Here is a 20937-nt window from a genome sequence, read left to right on the forward strand (position 1 = left end):
CCAAATGGTCTCACATCCTCTCAGTGAGATAAACTATATCATTCAAGAGCAAATCAAACTCCTATTGATCTTTCAGGAAGTCATAATCCCAGAAAAAGATTTCACATTCAATTGAGAATTATCAAACTTCCCCCAGACTCACCCTAGACCATAAAATAGGTCTTCTGGAAACTAATTCTTTGCAGATTTTTCTCCATTGAGAAAATAGGCCCATCAAGAGAATGCCTCTTGGTGTTTTTCAATAAAGCTTCCCATTTTTGCCATAGCAAATTTATTGTTATATTATATTTATAATTATGGTTAGCGAATTTGCTTCCGAACCTGCATCTCTAGCAGAAGGAACCTCACTCGTTCATTAACACACCTCATCAATATGGTCTAATATTCTCATTTTTACAGATAAACTGAGACCAAGAATGATTAAGTAGCCATCTAAAGGATCAAAGGTATTAACTGGTGGAGCCAGAGATGATCAAAGGTATTAACTGGGGGAGCCAGAGATGAACTCGGATACTCTTACTCCAAATCAAGGAACTTTATTTATTTAATAGAAGAAACAGAATCATAATGGGAAAGCATAGCTCTCATCAACAAAGTATCTTCAGATCAAAATCCCAAAGTTCAATTTCAGCTTTACTTTCCTTGTTATGTGCCTGGACTTCATTTAAAGGTTCCTTTTTGTTTTCCTTTGTTATCACTTTTGAAAAGATGAGTTAAGAAATGACCTTTTTAAAAAATATATATATATATATTTCCTTTTGGTATTTTTAAGACAGTCATCTCTGTCAATGCCCAGAATGCCTTCCTGTTTTTCAGAGAGAAATATCTCCCTCTAACATTCTGTAACTTCCCCCTCTCCCCCCAGACATATACTATTGTATTCATAGTTCATGTGTTCATTTGAATGAAAGCTCTTTCAGAAATAGACTAAACACATCTCTCCCCCAGCCCCCAACATAGTTTGCTAAACATAGTTTGCTAAACATACTTTAGAGAAAAGTAAAAGACTCTGATAATAATACTTACCAAATTAATCTGGACAGTTTTTTCCCAGTGTTTTTCATTATTCACTCCGGCATTATTGACCAAAATATCCAATCTTCCAAAATGCTGAACTACTTTTCGAAAAGTATCTAATTCCAAGAGGAAAAATAGAATATATATTCAGCTACCTTCTTATAAACCAAACAGTTCTTATTAAATGTATTTTCAGATCTTTACTATTTTGGCAGAAGCTATTTTCCAGCTTCTGTCACAACATACTAGATTGTAGAAAAAGGAAGAATACAACTACTAGCCTGCTTGTGCTTTCCAATAACTTCCTATATATGCAAGGAATTAATTACTAGAGGCCTGTAACTTTGGTTAGAACAATATGAACCTATTGTTATGTAATTATGTTATTAACTATTAGCTGAAAGTCAATGTTCATTAAGTATGACATTAACAAAATATTATTGTGTAATTCAGGTCAAAAACTGTCACAATCAAATTGACATTCTGATAATATCTATCTCTATTAGCAAACAAAGTCAGAGAAAATATTCTCAGGCAGTTTTTGAATTGGGAATTTTATTTCTGTCAACTTAAAAGAGTTGATATTTCATTTCTCCTACTTGATAACAATGCCCTGTATCAGAAATATTTAGGAAAAACAGAGAGAAGCAGTTCATAAGAATAACAGGCATTAGGAAATATGTTGTTGGTCAAAACTATACACTACTGGAGACATTTGTGGGTTCCATAATCTTCCAGAAGATAAATATGATTTGTCATTAGTTTTGGCAAATAATTGATGTAACCAAAAAGAACTCCAACACTGTCCTCCCTACTTCCATTCATGGCATGCTATCAAGAATAATGAAATTGTTTCTCTCACCTAACATTCAAATCCTATTATCTTTCCTTTCTTTCCGAAAACCAACCAATCCCATAATCCTCCCCCCAAAAAATCTTTGCTCAGTGGTATCTGACATGATTACCTATTTCTTATCCTCTGACTTTTCAACCTATATATAAATGAGAGATAGATCACATTGCAATTCAAGTCTAGTATCAATTAGGGACTTTGCTAGATCCTAGGGATACAAAGACAAAAATCCTAGCCTTCAAGGAGTTAGCATTGTTGGGAAGGGAGAAAATTGATTGATTGGAAGAAAAGTTCAAACCATTGGGAGGAATAAGGAAATGAATTTAAATAGCACTTTCTAAGAATTTAAGAGTACCAACAGTAGATAGTATGTATATAACTTTTTAAAGTTTATAGAACTCCTGTCTTGTACATTATATCACTCAGAAATAATTCTCTTATTTCCTGATTCATACATCACTTATGGCACATAATAAGTGGCTCTTTGCCATATTATGTGTAGCTATTGGTTGTTAAGCAATAGTTACCATCTATATAGTACTTCAGACTTGTAAAGCACTTTACCAATATTATCTCATTTTAATTGTACAACACCCCTGGGAGGTAGGTGTAATTGTTATTTTCATTTTACAAACGAGGAAACTAAGATAGACAGGATGGAAATGTTTTGAAAGAAATACCAAATTTGGATATTATAAGAGCCAAGTTTGAATCCTTCCTCTGACCTTTTATTCTCTGTGATTTTTGGGTCAGTTTCCTTATCTGTAAAATGAAGGAGTTGGATTAGATGGCCTCAGAAGTTTCCTCTAAGTCTAGATGGGTGAATATATAACTCTACAGAAAGGAAATAAGACAGTTAGATTCCAGACCTAGAATCTTGGACACTTACTGGCTACATGATTTTGGGTTCAACTTCTTTATCTGTAATATAAAGTTATTGTCCTAAATAATTTATTTAGTCCTGTCCAGCTTTAAAACTCTGTGGTTCCAATAAAGTTCCAAAATACTGTCCTGGGGAGCATTAAAACCAAAACAGAACCAAATTCCTTACATTATTATACTCTTCTAGTGCCTTTTGGGGGGGATGGGCGGGTGGAAGAGGGGACAGGAAAGCAAATCCCATGACATGTTTTTCTTAGATATAGATAAAAGGTTTATGTATCATCAACTTTTAAACATTTTACATATAGCTTACCTACACCTAGGAAACCGTCCTCTTCTACTCAGCATACAATCTGACCATCTCCCCCAACCAACATTTGTGCCCTCTGACTAGTAAACTAATTTTAAATTTTAGCACAAGTCATTAGGGAAAAGTTCAAAACTGTATATCCATTCTGAAGTCATGTCTAAATACAATGCATTCTAAAGTCTGGTCAAATGGTTTTTTGTTAACCACAATGCTGACTGTATTTATTATATACTGAGGTGCCTATTGCCTACCAGAGCTCCAAATAAGCAAATGTTGTGCATTGTCACAATGTCATCATATCAAGTATTGTTTTTGACTTATATATCCATCTCATTCCTCTCTGCTGCACCCCCTACCTCAAATCCCAATTGAATCACTAGTTCCTCATTTTGTAACTTGTTAGAATTTTCAGAATAGAACTCCAAAACTTCTTTAAAATTACTTCCCCTTAGTGTGAACACTTTCATTTATTTCACATGTTTTTCTCATTTTTTCATAACAGAATGGAACATCTATTTTTATCTCTCAGACAAATGACCGGCCTAGTCCAAAATTTTGACAACAGCAAAGAGAATAAAACATGGGGCTATGCTGCTTTCCATGACAAAATCTTCCCATGTTACAAATGATTCTAGAAAACCACCTTTCTTCTGTCATCACCTATTGTGGAACTACAATTGATGTTTCCTTAAAACAAATAAAGTTTGTTTTCCAAATTCTTCCTCTTGGGATTCTTTCACCACTTTTCCATTAGCAATCTATTCCCTTTAGCCAAGTCTTAAGCTCTTATGGGGTCTCCCCCCAGTCCTCAAAGTAAGGTACTTGGTCCTGAACCTTTAACTCACTTCCATTTAAAAACTTAACTCTATGCCACATTCCATTTGAGCCCTTCCTTGCATGGTTATTTAAATAAATGACTAATTCTTGGTAATGTCCTATATTGCTAAATATATCATTTTCTTAGATAACAGAATGCTTTAGTTTGGATAAAATGCTTGCTTGGCCAGTAAGTGAGATGATTTTAAGCAGGTAAGTGACCTTGTAAAAGCATGCTTCTCTTGAATTGTCAGCAGCTGGGAATAATAAAGCAGATGGCTAGCTGGGCTGGAGGTTTATTTAGGTTGTCCTCAAAGTTGTTATTTGTGTCCCATAACATTTCTTGGGATAACTACCTCCACTTTCCGTTGCGTGAAGTACATAAAGTCTTTTATACTCTAAATTTTTTCTCAGTTACTTATGAATTAAATTCAATTTTTAAAAGTTTGTCTATTACTTCCAAACTATATCACAGGAAATCAGTAACAGAAGTTAGCTTACATATTCCATTCTTTTAAAAATGATATTTATGTCTGTGTGTGTGTGTGTATACACACACACACACACACACACACACATATAAAATACCTGATGGATTTTTGATGTCAAATCTAGCCTGACAACTCCTGAGTGAGCCTGAGTAAGTTGCTTAACCCCTGCCACCCTGAATTCCTCACCTGTAGAATGAAGACTGGGGCAAAGTGGATTAGGTAGGCTTTGAGGTTCCTTTCAGTACTCTGTATATAACCCATCTCCTTTCCTCTCTCTTCCAATTTTCCTGTCTGCTTGGTATATAATCCAATACTACCACTGACTTTTCACAAGTAGATCGGCCTATTTTAACTTGAACAGACGGAAACAGGAAAGCTTTAAGAAAAGCCCGATAGAAAAAAAAAAAGAAAGAAAAGAAAAGAAAACTTTTTTTTTTAGCCCACAAATGATATAAATGTAACAAGAAAAAAGACAGATAACATCTGGTTTAAAGAACATTGCACGTAACTGACAACGATCCCTGAACTCGTATTTTAACATATGGAGATGGAGGGAAAGAACAACACTTGGATCCTATCTTAGTTCGGCATTAAGTATTTTGGAGTTTTTCCCTGAGAAATTAATTTGATGTTTCCTTCTAAGATTAACTTAAAAACCTCCACCTGGGATTTCTATTTTTAAGACTTACTGGACGAGGACATCAAAAAGCCACTCACAAAATTCTTGAATACACAAGTTAATAAAATAAAGAAAAACGACTTGTTCACGTTCCGTTCTGTTCTTAAGTAATGCAATATTGATCAGAACTTCTTTAGTGGGAGAGACTCGGGCTCCAAAGCTTAATCTCCTGGTGATCAGCAGCGGGCTGAACTCCAGGAGGCTGCTGAATTGCACACATGTTGGCTCACTAACACCGAGCTGGCTCCTGGTTGTGGCTCGTTATGATTGCCTTTCTAGTTGACAGATTCACTCCCCTCCGCACTGCAAACCCCTCCTCCTACCCCCCGCCCCCCAGCCTCTCTTTACCTCTCAGTTGTTCCCGATCTGCTACATCACACTGAAGGAACAGCGTCTTTTTAGGTTCGAACTGTTCGTCCAGGGCGGCTTTGCATTTTTCACCTTCTTCCAGATTGAGATCCACTAAGGCTACCTGTTGAGAAGGAAGAGAGTGTGTATGTTTGTTGGGGCAGTTTAGGAAGCTAGCAAATAAATAGCAGAAGAGAAGGCGTCGGAGGCACATAACTTAAAAGTTCAATTCTGGAAGGTGATCTCAAGCTCTCTGCCCCTATTAAACACGAATGCTTCCACTCCAAAGCAAGCGAAGCCCTATTAGAGACTACTAGATGATATTAAGTAGCCCTTGAAGTTTGCAAAATGCTTCCAGGAAGACAATTTCTTTCGGATCATCCTAGTCGGACCCTGGGGCAACCGTGTGGCAAGGAGTGAGGGGAAGCAGTATGTGGGGGTGGTACAAGTTCGTGAGGACCAGAAAAGAGTATGACTTGTCTCTCCTGATCAAGTCCACTACCTCGGAGACCTTCAGTGTTCTCAGTTTCCTTCCCCTTCTCGTCAACCTCAGTTTCCCCAGCTCTCCTTGCGCCCCCAGAACCCCTTCTCGGTGCCCCGAACTCTAATTGTCCCCATCATGCTCCCCTCCGAGCCTCCGGTTTCTCGCCTCCTCCTGCCCTGCACTCACCTTAGCTCCTTTGTGCAGAAGCTCCTCAACGAAGGCTCTGCCTATGCCCTGCGCAGCCCCCGTCACCAGCGCCACTTTGCCATTCACGTGCATGATGCCCGGCTTCCCTGCAGAGCTTTTTGAGCGTGCGCTCGATGGGCAAACTCGGAATCTTCTTCTTCCTCTCCGTGTTTACACAGCTTTTTATTTTGCTCTATAGCCAGTGGGCGGGGATGAAACTGTCAAACCCCAGGCCCCGAGAAATCTGCATCTATGTCACCTGCCCTAGAGCGCGCTGGGAGTAGGCTAAGCAACTCCAGTCTTCCTGCTTTGTTCTTGCCCCGTCTGGGCGCCGGGTCTCTCCTCCAACTGCACAGTTGTCTGCAGGCTTGACAACTAAGAGGGAGGAGGAGAAGGAGTTTGCATGTGTGTATGTACGTGTGTGTGCTTGCCTGGAGGCTTTTTATCCTGTGCCCTGATAACCAATAAAATGAGAGCAAAAGGGAGCCCCGGGCACTTGTAGTATTCACCAGAAAAGGATCTTTGGGGTGTTCCTGCAGTTCTCTTCTTTCCAGAAAGGATCATGTTCCTTGGATTTTCACTTTCAAGGCTCCTCTTGTAGAACTAAGCAACTAATCTTGAAATTATTCTTCTCCTTGGCCAGTGAAATACATGCACAGCTCTGTTTCTCTGAGAAGGAAGGGTTTCCGTTTTTGGTAAATGCATTTGCAGAGGTTTAAAGCCAGGCATAAAGTGTGAAAGGAAGGGTGGTCTAAATCTGTTGCCTGGAATTACATTCCCCTAACTCTTAGATCTAAAAACACTTTTGGAAGCCTGGGGTCATTCTCCATTCAAAATGTTACCAGTTCAGGGTTCTTTCGAAAACAGGAGAGGGGGGAGGGAATCCAGAATTGTAAAAGTTGATTTTTGGAATCTAGTTCCTATTTTTAGAGCCCCCCTACCTGGAGGAGCTATTAAGAACTGGACAAGGTCCCAGATCTCCTAATTGGAGACTTGAGATAAACATGGAGCAATTAAGAGCCAGAACACCGAGTGCTTAATCAATGAATTTGTCTAAAGCATTTGTTAACCAAAGGGTAAGAGCTGGATGCTAATGTAAAATAGCTTAAATAGCTTATGTAAAAAAAGCTTAAATCACTCTGATTCTCATAGGCTGGTCACCAATAGGTCCCAGGTCCAGCCCCATTTGGTCATTGTTTGGATCCTGATTGACTAAGACTGAATGCAAATAGCAATTATTTCTGCAGGTGGCCAAGAACCTGGGAGTCTCTTCACCTCCAGGATTTATTTATTTATTTATTTTGATTAGGTGAAAGAAGAAATTCTTTGCCTCCATGGCTAGCTAGCTTTAATTACTGAATGGGTGTGTTCTCTCTCAGTCAATTTGAGACCTGTTGAAGACCTTAGCTTTAGCTTAGCTTTGCATCCAGGGCAGTCTCTAGTCTTCCATATCGGGCTATTGGATCCAGATAGTTCTGGAGAGAAAAATGAGGTAGGTGACCTTGCACAGTCTTCTCTCTCTTAAATCCAATTTACTTGCATATCATGGCATCATGTCCTTGAGGTTATCTTCCTCTTCCAGAATGAAGGACAAGCAACTACAATCTATTCATAAATTCAAGTTAAATAGAGCCATACTGGGATGACTTATTGCAGGAATTCTTAAATTAGAATCTGTAAACTTTTAAAAAAATATTTTGATAACTATTTTCTTTTTCTTTTTTTTAATACCTGTATGTGTAGTGTCCAGAATCCTGAGTGGATGCCCATCAATTGGAGAATGGCTGAATAAATTGTGGTATATAAATATTATGGAACATTATTGTTCTGTAAGAAATGACAAGCAGGATAAATACAGAGAGGCTTGGAGAGACTTACATGAACTGATGCTAAGTGAAATGAGCAGGACCAGGAGATCATTATATACCTCAACAACAATACTATATGATGATCAGTTCTGATGGACGAGGCTCTCTTCAACAATGAGATGAACCAAATTAGTTCTAATAGAGCAGTAATGAACTGAACCAGCTACACCTAGTGAAAGAACTCTGGGAGATGACCATGAACCACTACATAGAATTCCAATCCCTCTATTTTTGTCCACCTGCATTTTTTATTTCCTTCACAGGCTAATTGTACACTATTTCAAAGTCCGATTCTATTTGTACAGGAAAATAACTGTTTGGACATGTACATATATTGTATTTAATTTATACTTTAACATATTTAACATGTATTGGTCAACCTGCCATCTGGGGGAGGAGGTGGTTGGGGAAGAAGGGAAAAATTGGAACAAAAGGTTTGGCAATTGTCAGTGCTGTAAAATCACCCATGTATATATCTAGTAAATAAAAAGCTATAATAAAAGATGAAATAAAAATAAAGATTTATACTGATAGCTTCAATATTGATATTGAATAGCTATATTGATACTTTGTTTAATACATTGCCTAAATCTCTCTTTGTATCTCCCATGATAATTAAATTTAATATAATTGGTTTCCTTTACAATCCTATGTATTTGATAAATTTAAAACTATTATTTTGAGGAGTTTGTAAGTTTCTCTAGACTGCCAAAGAAGCCCATCATTCCCCCCCCCATCACCAAAAAAAAAAAAAGTTTAAGAAACCTTGAATTATTGGAAGGAATAGGTTTTAAATTCAATAATTATTTATTAAGCACCTACTATTTGGGAGGCAAAGTGCTGGGAATATACACACAGTGTGCCAGTCACTTGCCTACTATGTGTCAGTCAAAATTCCATGTTCACAAAAACAAAGAAAATATGTAGTCCCTGATCTCAAGAAGCTTGCTTACAACCTTCTTTAAAAGCCAGTGTGAGGGTAGTGGATAGAGCACCAACCCTGAAGTCAGGAGGACCTGAGTTCAAATGTGGCCTCAGACACTTAACACTTCCTAACTGTGTGACCTTGGACAAGTCACTTAACCCCAATTGCCTCAGCAAAAAAAAATGTCAGTGATTTAGTTAATACTGGCATTTCAGTTGGAGGAAACAAGAAGTTAAATTGAACCTCAAAGATTATAGAAGGTAGTAATGAATGAGATAGAGTGAGATTTCTCAAGACAGTTGTGAACATCTTCACCTACCCCAGAGTTGAAGTAGGCCTGAAGGTAGTCCTTGGGTGTTGACCCAAGGACATATCTACTTCCCTTTCCTGCTATTCTTTCAAGACATGATTTCCTTCCTACCTCAGCCCACTGTGGGACACTATGCTCTTATTGATCAAAGTTCAATTTCCTGGGTAGTTCCCTTGTTTAGAATGTAATATCCTCAGGAGATGAGAGTCAAAGGTGGGAGGGGTCTTTGAGATAGGAACTATTTAAAATGCTGAGTTGTCTCTACGGTACCTCCTCCTTTCAATGGCTTCCTTGACTGAGTGACACCCGCTTCTTACAACAATAATAACAACAATAATAAACCTTTGTTTTGCTCCTAAAGATATCTCCAGTTTTTTTAATTATATGGTGGTCACTCACCTCTCTGTGTCACACAGTAAGAACTTTGAAATGACCAGAGTAAAAGAAAGACAGTTGGTGAGATTCATCTTGATTCTCAAATAAGGGAATTTGGTCACACCTGGTGGCAGTGGGAAGATGACATAATTTCTACCAGGAAGACTCATTTTCTACAGAATGAATTAGAGAAAAAAAGACTGGATGTAAACAAGTTAGGAAGTTAGAGCAGTAGTTCATCCATTAAGGGGTGGGAATCTGGTTTAGGATGATGGGTGATATGGAGAGGATAAATCAAAGATACTTTGATGGAAAGACTGAAAGCATTTGATTACTAAACAATGTAGGAATGAAGGTGAGAGTAGAAGACAATTACAGTTTTCAGGTCTGGGTAACTGGAAACCATCATTAGAAATTAGGAAGGGTAATTGGTTTAGGTTGGAATGTGCTCATTGTTCAACGTTCAGTGTAAGTGGCATATTTGAGGTTGCAGCAGAACACTGAAATGTTTGGAAATATAGGATTGGAGGAAAGATGGAATTGCATGGTTAGAGACACAGGTCATAGATTTAGAGCCAAAAATAGAATATATAGAGAGAACAATCACCTTTTTTTACGAAAAAGAAAAAGAGTTGGAAAAATTAAATGATTTCTACATCAACAGTAATTAGAAGAGATGAGATTTGAAACTAAGTCTTCTGAAAATTTACCATTAGGAGATATGGATTGCTATAGAGAGGGAACTTTTTTGAGTCAAAGAACCGGGGCTCTAATTCTAACTGTTACTTATAAGTATTGATAGAACCTCAACCTGTCTTTGTCCTTCAGGTATTCTTCCAATTCTTCCCTTTGTTCTTATACTTTTTGCATCCTCCCCACTCCTCCCTGATCTTATCCTTATAACATCCTTCCTACACTCCTCCCAGAGTGTAGGAATTCTTCAAGTATCTCTCTAGATCCTCTGGATTCTTTTGAGATATCCCCTATCTTCTCCAACTCACTTCTCTCCTAGTTTTTCTTCCTTCCTACAATGTACAAAAATCACCCCTTCCCAAAGCATAGCACAAAATTGTATTTGGATCTTGTCTATGACTTTACTCATTAATAAAATTATCTTTTGGCAGGGAGAATACTTCATTAAGGAAGAAAGAGGAAAGAAAGAAAGAAAAAGAAAGAAAGAAAGAAAGAAAGAAAGAAAGAAAGAAAGAAAGAAAGAAAGAAAGAAAGAAAGAAAGAAAGAAAGAAAGAAAGAAAGAAAAAGAAAGAAAGGAGAGAGGGGAAAAAGGAGGGAAGAAGGGAAGGAGGGAGGGAGGGAAGGAAGGAAGAAAGAAAGGAGGGAAGGAAAGAAAGGAGGGAAGGAAAGAGGAGAGGAGGGAAAGAGGGGAGCAAAGAAGGAAAGAAAAAAATAAAGAAAGAAAGAAAATGAGAGAGAGAGAGAGGAAGGAAGGAAGGAAAAAAGAAAGAAAGATGGGTGGATGACAAGGAGACCAAAGATTTAGAAAGATGCTTAGGGATTGTTGAGATTTTTTTTTCCAGTTGCTGAGGTTTCTCAGAAATATTCAAACACAGATATTCCTTATTTCATGTAAGTTTTCTCACACTGATACTGAACATTCATAATTCCAGAGTATTTTTAATTTCTTTTAATTTAAATTGTTTATTATTTTGGAGGTGATCAAAGTTAAATAACTTGTCCATGGCTAGATGGCTACTGAATATCTGAGGCCATAGTTGAACTCAGAAACTGGCCAGTTTGCCACCTAGCTTGTTCCTCCCAGTTTTTAAAGATTTGCAATGGATGTTTCTCCCTTTCTTACTACAACCCTATATAAAAGGGGAGTACATGATTATCTGTATTTTTACAGATGAGAAATCTGTGAAGTGATTCGTGCTCTAAATCTGTGTCCCTACAATCCTTTGTGGTCATGCAGCTGGAAAATGTCACAAAAGGCAAGACACTGATTTTTATTGATTTCAAGTCCAATGCAGTTTCCTTTCTACCTTCCAAATGAATAATAATAGCTTCCAATTACATAGTAAAGTTTTAGTCATTAAGAGTTGGAGAAATTCAGTACTAGAATATTGAAGTCTCTTCCTCTCCAAAGTATGCTATTATTTCTTATCACTTCTGTGATAATAAAATCGAAAATATTTGACATTTGTAACATATCCATTGGGGTTTGCATGTTGTATAGCCTAAAGCAATAAAAATTAGAAATTACTCATCCTGTAAAAATACACCCATCTACTACCCAGCTGCTTTTGATACATATCTCACTGTTTCTACTTGCAAAGATTTATTTGGCATTTAAATGCAGGTTGCATTTAGAGTCCCTCCTTCATAGTGATTCACTACTATCTTCACTGCAGTGACGTCAAGATGCATATTAATCCTCAAAAAATTAAAAAAAAAAAACCCACAGTGAGTTGGTTATTTTATCCATAGAAGATTTCTGGTAAAACCTCCACAAAAATTTCACTGGATGAGGAAGAAGAAGATAGTTATCTCCCTCAGTCAAGAAAGGAATGCTCAAATTATTGAAACTACAAAAAGATTAAAATTTTTGAGTATATCCATTTGATAAATATTTTCTATTTTAGACATATTTTTGTAAATTAATTTTTAAAACATTCCAAATTTTAGATGCTTTAAAATTTTACATATGGATTGTGACATTTTCTAGCTGCATGACCACAAAGACCTGTAGAAACACAGAGTTAGAGCCAGAATCCTTCACAGAATCCTCTGTGAACCTTAGATTTCTCATCTATAAAACTCAATGGATAGAACAAAGAAGATCTGGTTTCAAGCTTCTACTCTGACAGATAGGGGTTGTGTTATACTGGGCAAATCACTTAACTTCTCATTTCTTTGTGGCCCACCTTCTTAAATTGTGTCATGACTACATTTTGGGTCTCATAACAATGTGCAATTCATGAGGTTGTGAAATATTAGTATCTTGGTTTATATGCTTGCTTTATACCTTGGGTCATGTAAAAATTTCTCTGGTGAAAAAGGCTCCTAAATGGAAAAAAAAGTTTAAGAAGCCCTGTTCTTAGCAACTCTCCTAAGATTGTAAATTGCAGAGGTGTTGATCTCCATTGGTAGATGGAATTCTTCATATGTATGGAATCACAGGTGATCTCAAAGATATATAGATTAACACAGAATTAGGTTTTTATGGGGTTATAATTTAGTTGGAAGAGTTAGATTATCTAGTTTAAACTTCTCATTTTGCAAATGTGGAAACTGAGATCTTGAGAAGCTAAGTGTGATACATTTCAAGAATTTTCCCCTAAATATATGGCTAACTTAGTGCTTTACCTAAAAATTAGTTCTTCTAGTTATGAGAAATGGATCAGGATTTATTTGATTTCCACAGAATTATTAAAAGTAAATTATTAAAATGAAACAAATTAGAAAACTGAAACCTCAAGCCCTCTGAGCTTTGCCTCCTTAAGAATGTAAGGTCTTTGGGGACAGAGTCTGGGTTTTGTAATCAGGCAAGGTGGTCTTTGATTTGAAAAATAATCCTTTCCTCTAACCTTTTACAGTTATCTTCCCCTTTAAGAATGCAAGCTCCTTGGGGCAGGGACTGGCTATATAATGAGAGGTGGAGATTCACATTCTGTAACTCTGTAACACCCAATTAATGGAGAATGGGGGAGGGACTTGCTCTTCAGGATAGGAAATTAAATACTGCCTTTGTGGTTCCAAAAGTGTGTCTACTGACACATTAAGGCCTTAGCGCCTAGATTTCTTGCATGAATACATTCTTGCAAGAATGTGAAATAAATCTTTCTTGATTCATCAATGAGTCAGTGAAGTTCTTGGTAAGATATTTTGTTTCTTATAGAGTGAATTGGTGGATAGAGTGTTGCAGTGCCTGAGGTCAAGAAAAGAAATTTCTGAGTTCAAATATGGCCTCAGACACTTACTAGCAATGTGCCACTGGGAAAGTCAATCAAGCTTGTTTGTCTCTAAAATGAGTTGGAAAAAGAAATGACAAATCACTCCAGTATCTTTACTAGGAAATCCCCAAATGAAGTCCCAAAGAGTTGGACATGGTCAAAAAGCAGAGAAGAATCAATGATATTCTAGGTATCACCTGTTACCTAAATTATTAGTATGTTCATTTTTACCTTGGAGATGATAGTGGGAAAAGATATAGGCTTTTCTTATGGGACATCAGTGAGGAAGGGAATAAGTTTATAAAGGAGGGGAAGTGAGAAACTTAGTCTCTTAGGTCTGTACTTGTTAATACTAACATTGATTTGTTTTTTTCCTTTGTGAACTTGTTACTAGAGAGCAGTGAAATTCTCAATAAACCAAACCAAAACAAAACAAAACAAAAAAACCAAAAGAAAACAAAAAACCCAACCCAAAAAACACTACCCAAAACAAAAACAATTTATGCAATTATCTAAAATTTCTCATATTGATGAAGATATAAAGAAATGTGAGGTCAGATTCTAGTTAGCAATCGTAGCTTGAGGAAATCGTTACTTATTAGTTTAGAGTTTGAAGGAATATGGGAGAGTTAGGGGAGTGTAGAAAAGCAAGTAAGGGAGGGCTGAAATCAGAGGGACATCACATCTCATGGTGGCTTTCTGTTATGCTTGGTTGAGATAACATTTCCTGTCAAATGTCTTTCTCATGCTAGCAATACCTCTCTGCCCATGGCTTCTTTGATTGCTGAATAGAAATTTTCCCTTGGACATCAATTTAAGGAAGTAACCATGGCAGCCATATTTACTTAAAACCTGGTTTACTTGTGATTCCCTTGACTATATTTTCACCGCTGCTTTAGAAGTCTTCTCATTGGCAATGCCTCCATCTTTGCTGCTTCTTTTGATTGATGAGTTCCTCAGTGGAACCCCCAGTTGAGGAAATGCTTATGCTAGCTTTTTGAGGGGACAGCTGTAGATAAAGTGCCTGACACTATTCTAGTTCAAGTCTGGTCTCAGCTTCTTAGATGTGTGATCCTGAGCAAGTCACTTAACTCTGTTTACCTCAGTTTTCTCATCTGTAAAATGAGGTGGTGAAAAAAGTGATAAACTACTTTGATATCTTTGCTAAGAAAGCCATAAATGGGGTCACACAAAATTTGATACAATGAAGAACAACAAAACCTTTCGGAAACTGGCACAGCTCCTCATATCCCCATTCCCAACACACACACACACACACACACACACACACACACACACACACACACACACACACTCTCTCTCTTTTCAACTCCAACTTCTAGCTCTTTCCCCTATTACAGTCTGGTACTTGCAGAGGAAGGACTGTCAGCTTGCATTTGTATTTGCATTGTTTAGCATGGGACCTGATTCTTAAAAAGTGCTCAATAAATGCTTTATTCATTGATACTGAAGGGAGCTGGAGAGGTAGGACAGAGCATGTAACTGGGATGCATATACTGAAATGTTCTAAATCTAGACTTGAACATATTCTCCCTGTGATCATCTTAATCTTTAAGATATAAAGACTTAAAATTTTTCTTTTTCCATTTTCAATAAAACTTTCTTCCTTCACCAAGAGCTTTATTGGTTCTGCAAGCCTATGTTATAGTTGCTGACAATAAAAATTAAAATATTCATGAACAAAAAGAATGGGGGGGAGGGTAAACCATATCATTGGGAAACTATGATAATTCTAGTTACATGGGGAAGAAGAGTGATGGCCCATAACTCAGAGATTTCTGGAAAGAAACAGAAGACCTCTAGTGGAACCTCTCTATTGTAGGAGGATGGTGACATGAATGTCCCAGAATGAGCCAGGTAGAAACCTCTGTGCGTGGGATTTCTTGGAGGAAACTACCAAATTACACAATCTTTTGAGTATTGAAGAACCAACACCCTCTCCCCCTTGGAAAATTGAAATGTGACCTTCCCCTTCCCCTTAATGCACTTAAAAAATTATACTTCTTTGTGCCATCTCTAGCTTACACAGTTTTTTTTTTGGGGGGGGAAAGGAGAGGAAGTACTTTATCAATGAGGTACTTCATAATGAGCAAAGTAGAGAGCTAGCTGTGAGGAATTAATCTATTTGATTTTTAAATTTTGATTCTTTACATGAGATATAGCATTTGTTCCACTGCCATTTTAAAGAAGAATTATTTGGCATTTTAATATTTTTGCCCCAGAATCTTTTTGTAACAATATTGTGTCTCTTTTTTTGTATTTGGCTGTGGACAAGCCAAGATACATTCCACCCTGTTCAACTCTTTAAGACTAAGAAGAATAGACAAGTTGCTGAACCATAGACAAGTGAGGGAGTTTTCAGGCTGAAAGTTAGTTACACCAATGAAATCCAAGGGTAAGTCTTCCACTCCCCCAACAAGAAAAAAAAATTAGCACAAAGAAAGTTGTAGTTCTTGCCAAAACAGAAAGGTCGGAGAATGCTTTTCAAAGTACAGGTGTTAACTGGGAAAGTGGAGCCCATGTTTCCTTAAATGTGTGTGCTCCCACATGCCATTCTGAACTAACAAAATGCAGACCACAGTTTTTCAAATGCCATTCACATTTATTCTGTTCACAAGAGGCCTTCTGGAATTGGGTCAGGCCGGGATCATCCATTTAGAATTTTTAATCAGGTGTGTGTTTATGTAGAAATGTCTACTGAAGTTAAAATATTTAAATGTTCCTCATTTTCATATGTGGCTAATGTGTCACTGTTGTTCTTAAGAATTTCTTTGAACTAATGACTGTTGCTGATACCTGCTTTGCCTTTTTGCCCTTGATATCACAGGATAACACTCTGAACTCTATTAATATATGGTATAAAAACACATGTTAATATGTGTCAGGAAAGTCTAAACAAAAGCACTCTGACCTTTGGCCAGGTGTCACCTCCCTCAGACTTTGAACAAGCTCTTAAAAAGAATTTTTTGATGTACTTGATGAATTCCTAGATTGTAAAATCCTTTCATGTGTTTCAGAATGTCAGTTTTTTTTTTTTCCTTTCCCCATTGGTATTCATAGAGCTAGAGCTAGAAGGAATGAACTTTAGAGGTCATTAAGTCCAACTCCCTTTGCTTTCACAGCATGTTAAAGTTTATAAAACAGTTTTGTTGTTGCTGTTGGGTAGTTTATGTTGTGCTTAACTTTTTGTGACTCCATTGGGAGTCTTGGCAAAAATACTGGAGTGAATTGCTATTTTCTTTCTTTTCTTATTTTGTTGATGAGAAACTGAGGCAAACAGAGTTAAGTGACTTTTCCAGGGATACTTCACTAATAAGTGTTTGAAGCTAGACTTGAACTCAAGAAGATGAGGAATCTTCCTGATTCCAGGCTCGCTATTCTATCCATTGTGGCACCAAGCTGTCTAATATAAAATATTTTACATATCTCACTTGAACCTCACGGTAATACTGTGAGGTATTGTAATTTCTCTTATCTTCATTTTATATATTTCCAGGGAAATTAAAGGAAATTAAAGCCAGGTCATATGGCTAGTATGTGGGATTTGAACCCACACTTCCAGACTCCAATCCAGTGCTCCGTTCATAATTACTTTTTCATGCTGTTGTGGGGAATTTCATTTTAGGTTCTGGCACTTAGAAAGAGAGATTGAGAAGAGTTGTGTTATACTGCAAGCAATAAATAGAAATGGGAAAGGGCTAGGTAAGTGGCTACAGAACACTTCTTCCAAGACTCAATGTATTCTAACACTGAATTCTTTTCCTTTGTGTGGGCTCAAATGGATCCTGTGAGGACAATATGTGGATATGTATCAGTACTGGGAGAGAATCTTTCTTACCTATTGAATGACTGGATCCATTAGACTGGAAAGATATTACTAAATTGTTCTTTTAAAAAAATTGACTAACAGAGAAATCTAAGCATCTACTCATTACTTCATGAGTCTTCTTTTATCACTGTACAAGCTATTTACAGAAATTCTCTTCATATGGACTTAGAATATTCTACCAATTGTGAGCTGGAAAATCTTCCTATAGGGCACCTAGGTAGAACAATGGCTCTAGCTTCAGGAGAGCCTGAGTTCAAATGTGGCTTAAGAAGCTTACTAGCTATGTTGCATTGTGCAAGTCACTGACCCTGTGTACTTCAGTTTCCTTATCTGTAAAGAAAGAACTGGAGAAGGAATTGGCAAATTACTGCAGTATCTTTGTCGATGCTCTTCCCATCCCCAGTAAAGTCAAGAAGAGTAGGACATGACCAAAAACAGTTGACAATATTTTTCTGTTGGTTTCAACTTTCAAGCATATCCACGTAGCCTAGAAACTTAAAGACAAAAATATAAAGAATTAAACATACAAGATGGAAAGTAATAATGGTGCTCAATGGGCATGTAATGGATTTAAAGTCAGTAATCTGGGCTTATTCCCACCTCTGTCACCAGTTATTTTTGAGACCAACTTAATTAACTTATCTGGATCTAGCTCTGTTTTCTTGTATATTGGTGAGGAAAACACTGGATTAAGTTTCCTTCTTCCAAGGAAGAGTTGCCCTGAATGATCTGATGAAATTACTTGGTGGGCCATTGTTTGAAAATAGTTGGATCAGACTCATCTTGTAGTGATTGACAGAGCAAAATTCAGTTACATTTTTTCATGGCCTATAAGTAATAAAGTGGCCCAATTCTCTGGGGTTCTTGGTTCCTGTGTACTTTTTGTCTTTTTATTTATACCTTCTTCCAAAGCAGAGTTATAGGACAAAGAATGATGTGCACAACAGCAACAAGATTGTATTGATCAACTGTTGATTGTGTGGTATCAACCATGATGGACTTGACTCTTTTTAACAATGAGATGATTCAAGGCAATTCCAATAAAATTGCAATAGAAAGAGCCGTATGTATCCAGAAAGAGAACTATGGAGACTAAATGTGGATCAAAGCATAGAATTTTTCACCTTTGTTGTTGCTGCTGTTGTTTGGTTGTTTGCTTTTCTTTCCTTTCTTATGTTTTTTTCCCCTCCCCTTTGATCTGATTTTCTTGTGCAGTATGACAAATATGGAAATATGTTTAGAAGAATTGCACATGTTTAATTTATATTAGATTGCTTGCTCTTTAGGGGAGGGGACAGAGAGAGAATAAGGGAGAAAAATTTGGAACACAAGGTTTTACAAAGGTAAATGATGAACTATTCTTGTATGCATTTGGAAAACATTTTTAAAAATTTATAAAAAAGAAAAAAGAATGCTTTACAAAACTTCTTTGAGATAATGTCAGAAATGAAGAAATCCACAGTTGATCAGAAGAAATTCTATCTTTCCAAAAGGTGCTGGGTAGGCTACAGAGCAGAAATAAAAGCAGACTAGATACTAAGGGAGCATAAAAGGTCAACCAGAAAGCTGAAAAATTTCCTGAGGTTAAGCAAAAGTTCAACTATTTGTACAGAGATTGAGGCAGGCATCAATTTTACTATTTAATTGGATTTGTGCTCTTATTATGATGGGAGATGATAAACCTTAAAGTATAACTGAATGACAGAACTGGGAAATTGAAGATATTGTAAGGGTAATTCCTGCTTAGTTATAAGATTACATTAGATACTATTTGAAATGTCATCTATTTCTGAGATACTATGAAATAGACAAGAAAGGAACATAAAATGAATGTGAATAACAGGGATTGGTGAGCTAGGAGGAGATAATTGCAATTGAGCTGTACACAACTCATCATTCTCAATGAACCCGCACTATCTACTCCTGGGATCTTGACCGAATGTCTTCCACTCAGGGCTCTGAAACATGTTCCTAAGGGGATAGAATTCTCATAGAATTACCATATTGGAGATTTTACTTATCCTTTTTCTGAATTACTGCCGTGTCATTAGACTTGCCCTTTTAATAAACCATCTGAACTGGGGAAGTACCAAGCACAATTAGAGCAGAACAAATTCCTGAAGTGAGATTATGAAGGAAGAAAATTTACACAAAACATAGTTGCTCTCCTGGCTGCATTTCCATGAATGACGAACTCACGAAGCAAACAGAGAAAGGCCTATCCAGAGAGCAGCTCCTCACCAAACCTATACTCTATAGACAAACCTTTCCAGAAGCTTACAAAGATCTGTTCTTTATTCTGAGGATAGCCGTTCTTTTGAAGAACAACTGATTTTTTATCTAGCTTTTCACTCTATTGAAAATAATAAATATTCAACTAATCTTTGTCAGGCCCAGTCTTCTCTTATTATTTCTTGACTTCTCTCCCCCCTGTTCCTTTGGAACAGTTGCTCGGAGAGCATTTTATTTGTTCCTTTGGCTCCACTTGGTTTTCCTGATCATGGGATTAACTGAACAATGTAAGGAAAAGAGCTCAGTTTGTCATTCATACGCTGGATTTGGGTCTACTATCTGCCACTTGGTAGCAACATGCCTTTCGGCAAATAACTTCAGGCCTCTGAGGTTGTTACCTTTAATGATTCAAACATTCATTGTGCACTTACTATATACCAAGGTAAGTACTGGGATGAAAAATGAAAGCAGATCCTGGCTCTCAAAGATCTTATGTGCTAATTAAGAGATAGTATATATAGTGCATGGAACATTGAGGCACTTAATAAATGTTTCTCTGTTTATATATATATATAATATACACGTGCATAGATGTATATCTAGCTATCTCTTTAGCTATCTCTTTTCCAAGAAAACCCACATGGAAAAATTGTCTATGGAATTATGTATCATCAGACATGACTGAACAATAAATATATAGTTTGTGAATATATGTGTATATGTATATTCACACAATACTTATATATACATATATGCATAAATATACAATATATACATACATACTACTACTTATGAATATATATAATGCACATATACTATACATATACATATGTGTGTGTAAAAATAAATGAGATATAAACAAAGTTGATATGAGGCAACCTTAAAGGGGAAGGTACTCACAATCCTTGTGAAAGGCTTTCTAAAGAATGTATTTCAGCTGAGTCTTGAAGGAGACCTGGGATTCTAAGTTATGAAAGTCAGAAGAAAAAAGCATTGCCATTATAGGGTAAAGATAATGTAAGGCCTCAGAGATGGGAGATGAATAGCCATGTTTAAGGAATAACATATATAGCAGTATGGCTTAACCAGGGAGTACATAAGGAATATACAAAGAGGGTAAGGCACTAGAAATCCGGAAAGAGAAGAAAGGGCTAGGTTTTTGAAAGTATTTGAAATGCCAGGGAGAAGAATTTGATCCTAGAGGCAATGGGGAGCTACTGGAGTGTTTTGAGTTGGGGAGGGGGGCAGAGCATGTTAGCAAAGGTCAGATCTATGCTTTAAGGAAATCACTTTGGAAACTATGTCAAAAGATTATTGGATACAAGAAAGACTTGTGATCAGGAATCCAATCTGGTTATTTCAATAGTTCAATGAGAAGTAAAGATAGCTTACACTAGAG

At 36.9% G+C, this 20937-nt stretch overlaps 1 protein-coding gene across 1 annotated transcript in view; it reads right to left on the reverse strand.

The window, feature by feature from the left end:
* HPGD (15-hydroxyprostaglandin dehydrogenase) overlaps positions 1 to 6483 on the reverse strand; it is a 49234-nt gene extending 42751 nt beyond the window's left edge. Inside the window, exons 1-3 of the mRNA XM_074272920.1 lie at positions 6067 to 6483; positions 5397 to 5520; positions 1027 to 1133 (exon numbers count right to left, since the gene is read on the reverse strand). Of these exons, the coding sequence (XP_074129021.1) occupies positions 1027 to 1133; positions 5397 to 5520; positions 6067 to 6159 (324 nt within the window). The 5' untranslated portion in view covers positions 6160 to 6483. The remainder of the gene's footprint in view (positions 1 to 1026; positions 1134 to 5396; positions 5521 to 6066) is intronic.
* Between the last annotated feature and the right edge of the window lie 14454 nt (positions 6484 to 20937).

This window comes from Sminthopsis crassicaudata, chromosome 6 (assembly GCF_048593235.1).
Source record: "Sminthopsis crassicaudata isolate SCR6 chromosome 6, ASM4859323v1, whole genome shotgun sequence".
Lineage (NCBI taxonomy): Eukaryota > Metazoa > Chordata > Mammalia > Dasyuromorphia > Dasyuridae > Sminthopsis > Sminthopsis crassicaudata.